Source organism: Sycon ciliatum, chromosome 7 (assembly GCF_964019385.1).
Source record: "Sycon ciliatum chromosome 7, ocSycCili1.1, whole genome shotgun sequence".
NCBI lineage: Eukaryota > Metazoa > Porifera > Calcarea > Leucosolenida > Sycettidae > Sycon > Sycon ciliatum.
The window spans coordinates 19,556,263-19,567,594 of record NC_088649.1 but is presented as its reverse complement, the minus strand read 5'-3'; the positions used below and the strand labels follow the sequence as shown (position 1 = coordinate 19,567,594).

The window sequence follows — 11,332 nt, the reverse complement described above, 5'->3', positions numbered from 1 at the left end:
ATGAATAGGATGCTATGAATAGGATGAAGGCCGCAGATGTCTCCGGCCTTCATCCTATTCATAGCTATTATTATTATTATTATTATTATTATTATTATTATTATTATTATTGAGTATTATAATACTATGAAGTTGGTTGCTCCAACGAGGAGCACACGCTTCTTGCCGAACTTGACACTTGACTGACTCACGACTGCCATCCGGAGCACACCAGGAGCACGTCGCACCTTCCGCTCGGCAAACCTGAAAGAAAGCACCACTCCCTGCTCAATACACAGTGTTTCGGGGAATTCACCCCTCATCAGTTGAGCTTGAGTAGGCTGAGGAAGATTGTGCCTGAAAAGCACCACTTATATACTGCTCTCCAGGCCAAACCATCACCAGGGATACAAACTTACAGAGACGCTTTGTTTCCAGCGCGACAAACACCTCGTGAAGCCCCAGGTAGCAGCGTGAGTCAGAGTCGCTCATGGAGTTGTGCTAAACAGACGTTGAGAGCCAGTATAGCTATTCACAACGCTGTCACCTCCAACAACTAGTCGCACGTCCGCGTGAGGGACAACAATACGAACTTAGAAGTTGCGACTTCGGCGGTAATGTCATGAAGTTGGTTGCTCCAACGAGGAGCACACGCTTCTTGCCGAACTTGACACTTGACTGACTCACGACTGCCATCCGGAGCACACCAGGAGCACGTCGCACCTTCCGCTCGGCAAACCTGAAAGAAAGCACCACTCCCTGCTCAATACACAGTGTTTCGGGGAATTCACCCCTCATCAGTTGAGCTTGAGTAGGCTGAGGAAAATTGTGCCTGAAAAGCACCACTTATATACTGCTCTCCAGGCCAAACCATCACCAGGGATACAAACTTACAGAGACGCTTTGTTTCCAGCGCGACAAACACCTCGTGAAGCCCCAGGTAGCAGCGTGAGTCAGAGTCGCTCATGGAGTTGTGCTAAACAGACGTTGAGAGCCAGTATAGCTATTCACAACGCTGTCACCTCCAACAACTAGTCGCACGTCCGCGTGAGGGACAACAATACGAACTTAGAAGTTGCGACTTCGGCGGTAATGTCATGAAGTTGGTTGCTCCAACGAGGAGCACACGCTTCTTGCCGAACTTGACACTTGACTGACTCACGACTGCCATCCGGAGCACACCAGGAGCACGTCGCACCTTCCGCTCGGCAAACCTGAAAGAAAGCACCACTCCCTGCTCAATACACAGTGTTTCGGGGAATTCACCCCTCATCAGTTGAGCTTGAGTAGGCTGAGGAAGATTGTGCCTGAAAAGCACCACTTATATACTGCTCTCCAGGCCAAACCATCACCAGGGATACAAACTTACAGAGACGCTTTGTACTCAAGCTCAACTGATGAGGGGTGAATTCCCCGAAACACTGTGTATTGAGCAGGGAGTGGTGCTTTCTTTCAGGTTTGCCGAGCGGAAGGTGCGACGTGCTCCTGGTGTGCTCCGGATGGCAGTCGTGAGTCAGTCAAGTGTCAAGTTCGGCAAGAAGCGTGTGCTCCTCGTTGGAGCAACCAACTTCATGACATTACCGCCGAAGTCGCAACTTCTAAGTTCGTATTGTTGTCCCTCACGCGGACGTGCGACTAGTTGTTGGAGGTGACAGCGTTGTGAATAGCTATACTGGCTCTCAACGTCTGTTTAGCACAACTCCATGAGCGACTCTGACTCACGCTGCTACCTGGGGCTTCACGAGGTGTTTGTCGCGCTGGAAACAAAGCGTCTCTGTAAGTTTGTATCCCTGGTGATGGTTTGGCCTGGAGAGCAGTATATAAGTGGTGCTTTTCAGGCACAATCTTCCTCAGCCTACTCAAGCTCAACTGATGAGGGGTGAATTCCCCGAAACACTGTGTATTGAGCAGGGAGTGGTGCTTTCTTTCAGGTTTGCCGAGCGGAAGGTGCGACGTGCTCCTGGTGTGCTCCGGATGGCAGTCGTGAGTCAGTCAAGTGTCAAGTTCGGCAAGAAGCGTGTGCTCCTCGTTGGAGCAACCAACTTCATGACATTACCGCCGAAGTCGCAACTTCTAAGTTCGTATTGTTGTCCCTCACGCGGACGTGCGACTAGTTGTTGGAGGTGACAGCGTTGTGAATAGCTATACTGGCTCTCAACGTCTGTTTAGCACAACTCCATGAGCGACTCTGACTCACGCTGCTACCTGGGGCTTCACGAGGTGTTTGTCGCGCTGGAAACAAAGCGTCTCTGTAAGTTTGTATCCCTGGTGATGGTTTGGCCTGGAGAGCAGTATATAAGTGGTGCTTTTCAGGCACAATCTTCCTCAGCCTACTCAAGCTCAACTGATGAGGGGTGAATTCCCCGAAACACTGTGTATTGAGCAGGGAGTGGTGCTTTCTTTCAGGTTTGCCGAGCGGAAGGTGCGACGTGCTCCTGGTGTGCTCCGGATGGCAGTCGTGAGTCAGTCAAGTGTCAAGTTCGGCAAGAAGCGTGTGCTCCTCGTTGGAGCAACCAACTTCATGACATTACCGCCGAAGTCGCAACTTCTAAGTTCGTATTATAATACTATTATTATTATTATTATTCTTTATTTCCACGATGGCCCATGGCCAATAAGGAAGTTGATATGATTCAAATCAGTTCAGAATCATATAAGATCAGTCTAGCAAGTAAGGAAACCAACACAGGATACTAATAACTGCGACTAAAGGGGGGGGGGGAAGAGAGAATACGATGTATCTGTGATACTGATTACTATCTGTGATACAACGTGAGGATTACTGAACTACACGGGGAGGGAGAGCAGAGCGATCAGCAACAACTCGAACTACTCCCCACAGCTACAGGCATATTGTACACCAGCATGCTTAAGATGCACTTTATTTCTGACGTGACGCGAAAGTTCAGCTCGCGTTATTTTGGGTCGCGCATCGAAAAATAACACGAGTGACCTGCAGCTCACGTCGAAATTGGAGTTTTACGCCAAATTTGATGTGAATGAAATTACGCGTCACATCGGAAATAACGTGCAACTTCACCTCTCTAATATTGTGCAGCAGGTGGTAATGGTGGTATGCGCACTTTACTTCACTGTTTGTCTGACCGTGTGGTCTAGGTACAACAATAAATGGTGCACTGCTGCTCGCAACTCGTGTAATCTGCTACTTCTTTGCCTCGATTTGTGTGCTTGGCAAAATGGCCTGTTGGCACCATGACACCAGTCCTGTCGCTACTGCCGCGCTACATAGCAGAGCAGCGCATTACGTTGATCGAGCTGCTCGACAATCAAGATCGGAATCGAAATCTCCGTGCGCTACAATCGTGTAGCGTCGTAATACGCAGATAAGGACCTCGCAAACTGCCTTCCCTTCCCTCATCGTTTCCGAAGTTCCCACGAGCGATATTAATCTCCAACGTAAATGATGATAATTTCCCACACGTTGGCGAGTTGTAGGGCACGGGTGCTTCCACAATTTGGGGAAGATATGCACAAATGCTGAGAGTTATCATAGACTGCCAGCAAACTACATGTTAACTATTGGAACTGTCTACAATATCTGACGGGACACTTGTGTAACTCAGTCTGTGACTGCACTATCGCTTTCCCATTTTTACCTTAATGTTGATGTTAAATAAATAATAAATTCACGGTTCGCGTGAGACTCGGCTGGAGGCCGAATCTTCCGCATCCGCATGGACGCCTCCACACTCAAGGATCAGGGAGCAGATGCAGCTCCTGAAGCGGTGAGAGATGAATAGATCAGACCCACCACCAAAGTGATCAGAGACCGAAAATCTCATTCGCTGCATCCATTTTTGCCTCGTGCAAGGTCACGAGTTCCCAATTAACTTTGGGTCGCGGCACCGCTGGAAAAAATGCTTCGCTTCCAAGCAGGAACTGCGCCTGGTACCCTCTGTTTCTCAATCATAGTGTTAGACCATCCCACTATTCCTGCCTGCCTGTTAATTAATACTCAAGTTAATCACACGGCATTCTCACACATGCTCGTGTGTGGATTAGAGCGAGTCGCTGGTGCAAACACATACGATGGCTTTTTTCTCAGATGCAAAATTAATTATCTCCGTTGCTTATAATCAAAATTCAGGAACAACAAAAACAATTGACTGCTAGCCGGGTTTGTCTTTGTCCGAAGAGATCGCGAGGCAATGTAGCCTGTTTAGCCAACAAATAGACCACTGGGAAGTCTCTGATCCTCACTTCACGATTCGATGTGCCTTGGAGAACTTCGCCTAAAAACCCTCTCTCAAACGTGGTGTTCTAGAATGTTGCACAGAAGCCATTGCGGCGCACGTCTGCGTGTGTCCATTAAGTGGATTTTCATTTCTGCTCTCCTCTGTGCTGTTGGCCGGCGGGTGAGTGCACTTCAAGGAGCAGTGAATGATACCAGACCTCAGTACACAGTGGATTTTGAGCGGTATGTGTGCTCTAATGCTGACCCAAGGCAAAGTGCAGACGAAGCAGGTGATTGCACTCCGGAAGATGTAGCAGATGTTAAGTACTGCGCGTTGAAACAGGCAGCAAGGGAGCAAATCAGAAAGTGTCGCAAAGTGGAGTTCAATTTTGGTCCTCTCGGCGGAAAGAAGGTATTAAATTGTTTCGTGGGCTTGGCGTTTCTGGTTCGTTCAAGCCACTCACTGTACACTAAACTAATAAAATCTGGCAAACACACTCCCAACTGCACCGGCGAGGCATTGTTATCTATGGCCAAGCAGACCGTGCGCAGGTGTGGATTACTGGTGCCACACAATGCTCAGAAACCACCTGTTGCTTGCACTGGAGGCGTCCTGGGAACGAGCAGACCACAAAATAGTACAGGACAGATGGATCGAATTATCCTGGCCCGTCTGTGTGTGACCATCCTTTCAAGACCATCCGAGTTCATCTTCAGCCATTCGAATGGATCCGCCCCTGCATGCTGGCTACCGGAGCTGGTTCAAACGCGTCAGCTATACCAAAGCCAAGGCGTCTGGGACGTCGATGACAAATGCATTGATGTACAGTAAGTATCGTTTATAAAGTGACCGGATATAATGATATACCGGTTATAGTGATAGAACACGTCAAAATCAAAATCAAATCTGAAAAAATACAGCTAAAATATCACTATATACACTATTATCGGCTATACCGATATATCGCTTATTGTGATGGCCTTCAGGAAGCAAACCATATCAAATGTACAGGAAAATATCGCATATAATGATCAAGAGTGATCTTTCTGCATGCTCTTGTCCGTTTCTGGCTGTGTTGCCTCTCACGATGATGTTGCCAACTCACGTACACAGCCACTAATGTCTATTTCTGGCTCTACGCAACTCGTTGGACACCGAGTAGATCTACGATCTACGTGAGCACGGATCCAGCTCAGGCTTTTTTTGGAGAACACCCTGAAGAAGCAGCCATGCCACATGATGTATCGAAGTTCTAGTACATGTACAGTCTGTACTCGTACTGCACTGCCATGCACTGCTCTGTGTCATGCACCGGTACACAGTCCGCGGAGCATGCATGCACTTTCAGCATGCTTTTTCCAGCGTGTACGCATCATGTCATGTGCAGTCATGTGCCATGTGTCGGTCAAACATGCAAATCGGCTATAGTGATGCACCGGATATAGTGATACATTTTCGAAAATCAAAGGGGCACGTTATATCCGATATTTACTGTAGTTCAAACGGTGTTCTCCCGATTGGTCAGCACGGTATACACGCGTCTGGAGCAATTCCTCGTACCAAGGATATACCCAGTCCTACTCAAACGCCTTGGAAAGTCTACCGCAGACCTGTTGAAATATATCGCCTTCTCTATTCTTCGGGTAGGCCCGTTGCTGGTTCAACGTTACAAGCTGCCGGCCTATATTTCAAGATTTCGAGACACCGCACGTCAACGTCGACCTTCTGGCCACATGCAGGGAACGGCATCGACACGGGCCACCGTATCCTGCAAGGGCTTGAGAGGAAAACCCAGCGCCGTCAGGAATACCATTCTCGCTCTTCTACAACTCCTTCTGGTCGACATCGCTCAACACCGTCGTTTCGAACTGAAGTCCACACTCGTAATGGCTGCGTTTTGGGACTATCTGCCTTGCATGCTGAGTAGCTTGGTGTGATATCGGTAGTTTTGTATGTTTATGTATGTTTTCTATTTTGAATTCGCCAGATTATTTTTTTACTTGAAACCACGCACCCAATTCGTAAAAGAAGAAAGAAGCAGGAAATGACAAAACAACAGACTAACAAGACATTCATTGACTGAATGGGGAGTACACACTACCTACACGACCAATTCCATGGAAGCGAATGTGGGAATGGAGTTGTAATACAGGGTTCAGGAAGGAAGAGGAGAAAGGTTCTTTTGCCAGTCTTGTTCACGCAATTATCTTAGTGACATCTTTGGAATTTCTCACACGATTCTTCACAAAATGTATGAACTGTTCTAGGCGTTCGTGGGCAACACAGCACAACTGCTTCTCGCTGCTATAATGGTCTCTACAAAATTTATGTTTTATGTCTAATGGACCTTCTCTGTATCGGACTGCTAGTCCTCTTAGGCTAGGGCAAAAGGGGCGCTATGGATGTTGGTCTCTAGATAAGAGGTACAAGCCCCGGTCTAATGCTCTTCAATGTCAACTGGTGAATTGGCTTCAAAACACTGGCGACTGACCAGTGAGTTACGACATCCCGTAAGACTACACATTCAGCCACTTCGCTCCAACACTCGCTAGCCTGGACATTGCGACCAAACAAAATTTCTTGCAACATTATTTCATGATGATAATTATGTAGTGTTCAGTTTCCTCCTTCGGAGTTTTTCGCTTCGGTCTTTTGAATTGCTGAACAAAGGACACTCCACTGCTTTGCAGTAGATGTATGTGATTCCATTCATAGTTCTCCTGCTCATGGTTGAAGATCTTGTGATGCCGGCACACGGCCCTTTGCCATGAGAAGGAACGCTGTGAGAGTTGTCACCGGTCGCGTCGCTTCCCGCACTCTAAGTCTAAGCTACTCTTGTGTCCCGTTGCTCACCCTATTAGTGTGTGATGGAGTTATACATTGTGTTCACTTTGTCAAGTTTCATTTTCCCTAAAAGATTAATTTTGTTTTTCTTTCTCATTAGTTTTCTAGCCAGGGCCGTGACAACATGTTCTGTGATTTCCCGTGTAAGAGGCTTTTTCACGTCCTAATGAGTGATGCAAGTGCGGGTTCGGTTTTCTCACCGATCTCCTAGCTTTTCTGAGCTTTTGCCGATTCGTGCTCATCTCAACATCAGCCAAACACCTCCTGCTATGGAAAGCAGCCTTCTACGTTTCATGGTCGACTGGACTGAGATATTTCAATGGCGCTTATGCTGACCTATCCCTTTCCTTGCTAATGCCAGTACTGGTGCTTTTCCGATTGCATTGTTATACTGGTGTTATCTACGGTACTCATTTCACGGCAACCATCTTCATTCTGTCTGAAAATACCAGTAGAAGAGGATTTGCTCCTGACAGTCAGTATCACGGCAAGAATGAACTCAAAATCAGTCGTTCTAATGTACATGTAAAGCAGTATAATGCCAAACACTCTGGATTCAATACATGCAAGCGCAGTCCAAGTGTAGATTCTGATTTTTTTGTGCTGTCGTGCACATGGAAATCCGGTCGACTTACTGGGGCCCGCGCCCTCAGCGCGTACAGAACGCTGCCGTGCAGGGCACATGTTGATTCGATGCGACCAGCGCGCTGCAGCGCATAAAATGCATGTGTGTGCCGCTTATCCACGTCAGCACCCTGGGGCCGCTAGACGTGCGACCGGATTTCCATGCACACAGCAGTACATTATAAGTTAACTACGGTAACAGGCGGACGATCAGGCCGCGATCAACAAGCCTTTGGCAGCAGGTGCAGAATGGTACGCGCCGTCCTAAGCAGCCTTTCTACCAAGAAGCGTCGCATCGCCATTCCGCTATGAATGCCTGTACTGCCTGTAGTGGCGACAGGACGGAAATATCTTTGCACTTGATAAACACAACAGGTAATCTAACGGATCACCTGATTTGTCCCTGACACATTTCGCAGCTGCTTGCTTGGAAACACGCACACGCGACGCACGCGACCAAGTAACAGTTGTTGGACGATTGGCAACATTTCCCAACGGATATATTGCTGAATGCTGTAGCCATCCTGTGACAGTGAGTGCTTGTGCTTGCTTCAGTTCAGGGAGAACGGGCAGGCAGTGAGCAGTAAGAAGTATTGTTATTCCTGTACTGGTTTGTGCTGCCCTACACTGGTAGGCAGGTGTCAGCGACTGGACATCGTCTTGACGGCCCCCATGCCCAGCCTGCTGTGTCAGTCAGACCAAGCAGCGATTGATTGCATGATTTCTGCGCAGTGTGACTTGTTTGACATGGATCAGTTATGTTGTACTACTGTACACTGTGCTACAGCAGGCAGTCGGTATCAGTTCGAGATGTTGTGGGTGCTGTACTTTGCCTGTAAACAGCTCTTCATTCAGCTTTCATTGCTTCAAAAACAAGAAGCGTTAACTATGAGTCCGAATGATGCAGCACAATAACAGGCAATGGTAACGGTGCTGCCATAAACAAAATGCTGTCGATGAGGTTCCCCATGGTGAGCGCATCACGTCCATATCATTGCCAAAGCCAATAGGCTGTAGGAACCAGCTATGGGTAGTGCAGACGATTTGTCAATACTGTTGATATGGCTTCAACTTGTGTGGGGAAGTGCGTGATGTGGATGTGAGGCATATCACTACAGTGTAGAGCAAAAGTGACCAGTCTAAAAGGCGATAAGGATGTTAGCTACAAGTAACGGAGTGTAGAAGACACAAAGAGAGAGAGAGAGAGAGAGAGAGAGAGAGAGAGAGAGAGAGAGAGAGAGAGAGAGAGAGAGAGAGAGAGAGAGAGAGAGAGAGAGAGAGAGTAAGTTACATTTATAAAGACAGGTAAGTCTAACAAATGAGGACTGAGACCTCTACAACAGGGTTTTTACGCCTGAAAGCAGGTGCATGATTTAACAAGCAGGTTGTCAGTCTAGATTTTATGCGCAGATGGAGAAAAAGCGCAGAATTTTTGTAATGAGATGAAAAGCAGAAATAATAAGAAATAATAAGAAAAGATGAAATGAAAGCCTGCTCACAACCCCGCCCAGCCTTGCGAACTGGGTATGGTGGATTAAGAACCCGGTTCAACGCTCGAGCAAGCGCTCTCCACTCAAGGTGTTCACAGCAACTGATAGGAACTCATATGGGGAAATTATAGAAAAGAAATAATAAGATAAAGAGAATAAATTTCAACGCACCTCAATAAACGGAGCCCCACATACAGTACCTCAGAAAAGTGGATCTTCCGACCAGTGTTTTTGTTGACGCCGCAACCAGATGATGTAGCTGCTTCGCAGAGACGTCTTACTGCACAAATTACAAATAAATTTTATTCTTCGATTAGAAAATCCAAGCGCTTTCAGAGCCCTCCGAAGAGAGTCCGGGATGAAACCACGCACACCTACCTCAACCGAAAAAGAAACGACCTGCCACCCGTTTGCTCGGCATTGATCGGCCAGATCCGCATACCGCCTGTCCTTCCGCGAGTTACTGACACTGAATCTGTCCTCAGCACAAACTGTCAACTCCATCCAGAATACAATCCTACGACTCGTAGAGTACAGAACTATATCTGGTCTTAGGGTGGTAAGTGCAACACAGCTAGGGAAAGAAATCTTTGCACTAACTGAGTCGACAAGAAGTTTCCAGTCTGAGGCCGCTGACAGGAGATCAGTCGTAACCAACTTTCGTCTGGGCTGAACGCGAACTGGCTTCTCTCCCGCCTTGCAAAACGAGATGAAGTCAAGCTCATTTGAATTTTCGGTTTGTACGGTGTTTGCAGCAGTGCGGATTCGAATCTCCTCACGCATGTTCCTGACGATGACCCCGAGTACGTTGTCGTGCCTCCAGGTGTAACGTCCCTGGTCCAGCGCTACGCGACAAGCGCCAAGCACGTGGCGCGTAGTACAGGCCCAGGTACGGCACAAACTACAGTACGGATCCACTACGGTGTTTCCCCAACGGCGTAGGTTCGTCGGAGAAGGTAGCACGTCGAGGGTTGATGCGAGAAGAAATTTCAAATCCTTACCAGTACCACCGTACAAAAGGGATTTCCACGAGAGGTCCTGCCACATCACCGATGTCCACTCCAACCACTTGCCTTGCACCTGAAGAGTCTTCAGCCTCAAAATCTGCTCCTGCGCGTTGATCTCCTCAAATGTTTGAAGGAGATCCTTCCTCGGGGGTTTGGAATGCTGCTTCGGAGCAGGAGCACCCAACCCTGCACGATGACTTGAAGATGACGGTGGACGGAGAGTCCCTGAACCTACTGATGCCTCTGCACACTCCAGCTCTATTGTCGCCGCATATCGCTTTGTCAGCTTCGCATCCTTACTCCGACGCAGAGTGTACAGCGCCCTCATGCGCGCGTCCCCACTCGATCGAAGAATGTGCCATTTGATGGACTGGCACTTTTTCCACACCGTAGGAAGGTAGTGGAGGCGTAAGCCAAAGCGTTTGCGACTGCCAATAAAAAGAATGGCAGAGTTTGCGCATCGAGGTAGGCCTGACCATTTCTTCAGAAATGGTAAACACATAAAGTGCAGTTCACGTACAAAACCTTGTGTGAGTTCAAGAACCTGGAAAGACCAAGAAAGCTTGGGCACTACAAGATGGTGGTAAAGCCATAGCTTGTGGTGGTCTTGAAGCCAAGAGCCATCTACTTTTTGCATGAGAGATACAGTGAGAGAGAGAGAGAGAGAGAGAGAGAGAGAGAGAGAGAGAGAGAGAGAGAGAGAGAGAGAGAGAGAGAGAGAGAGAGAGAGAGAGAGAGAGAGAGAGAGAGAGAGAGAGAGAGAGAGAGAGAGAGAGAGAGAGAGAGAGAGACAGAGAAAGACACAGAGAGAGAGAGAGAGAGAGAGAGAGAGAGAGAGAGAGAGAGAGAGAGAGAGAGAGAGAGAGAGAGAGAGAGAGTGAGTGAGAAAGAGAGGTAGTAGATAGATAGAGAGAGAATAAGAGAGAGAAATATATGGAGAGCGAGCGAGAGAGAGAGACGCACACATACACACACACACACACACACACAAATAGACAGACACGGAAACACACATAGCGAGAGGGAGAGAGAGAGAGAGTGTGTGTGTGTGAGAGAGAGAGAGAGAGAGAGAGAGAGAGAGAGAGAGAGAGAGAGAGGGAGAGAGAGAGAGAGAGTGAGTGAGTGAGTGAGAGAGAGATAGTAGATAGATAGAGAGAGAAAGATAGAGAGAAATATATGGAGAGCGAGCGAG

General features: G+C 47.9%; 1 protein-coding gene across 1 annotated transcript; it reads right to left on the bottom strand.

Annotated features, from left to right (window-relative positions):
- Nucleotides 1-9,331: 9,331 nt before the first annotated feature.
- LOC135820586 (uncharacterized) lies at nucleotides 9,332-10,706 on the bottom strand. The gene is made up of 2 exons (XM_065333646.1): nucleotides 9,512-10,706; nucleotides 9,332-9,413 (listed from the first exon to the last, which is right to left on the bottom strand). The coding sequence occupies exons 1-2, from the start codon at nucleotides 10,640-10,642 to the stop codon at nucleotides 9,411-9,413; spliced, it is 1,134 nt and encodes a 377-aa protein (XP_065189718.1). The 5' UTR covers nucleotides 10,643-10,706; the 3' UTR covers nucleotides 9,332-9,410.
- Between the last annotated feature and the right edge of the window lie 626 nt (nucleotides 10,707-11,332).

Excerpts from the sequence above, each read along its gene's own strand:
- LOC135820586 (XM_065333646.1), bottom strand. The coding sequence starts at position 10,642 with ATGTGTTTACCATTTCTGAAGAAATGGTCAGGCCTACCTCGATGCGCA.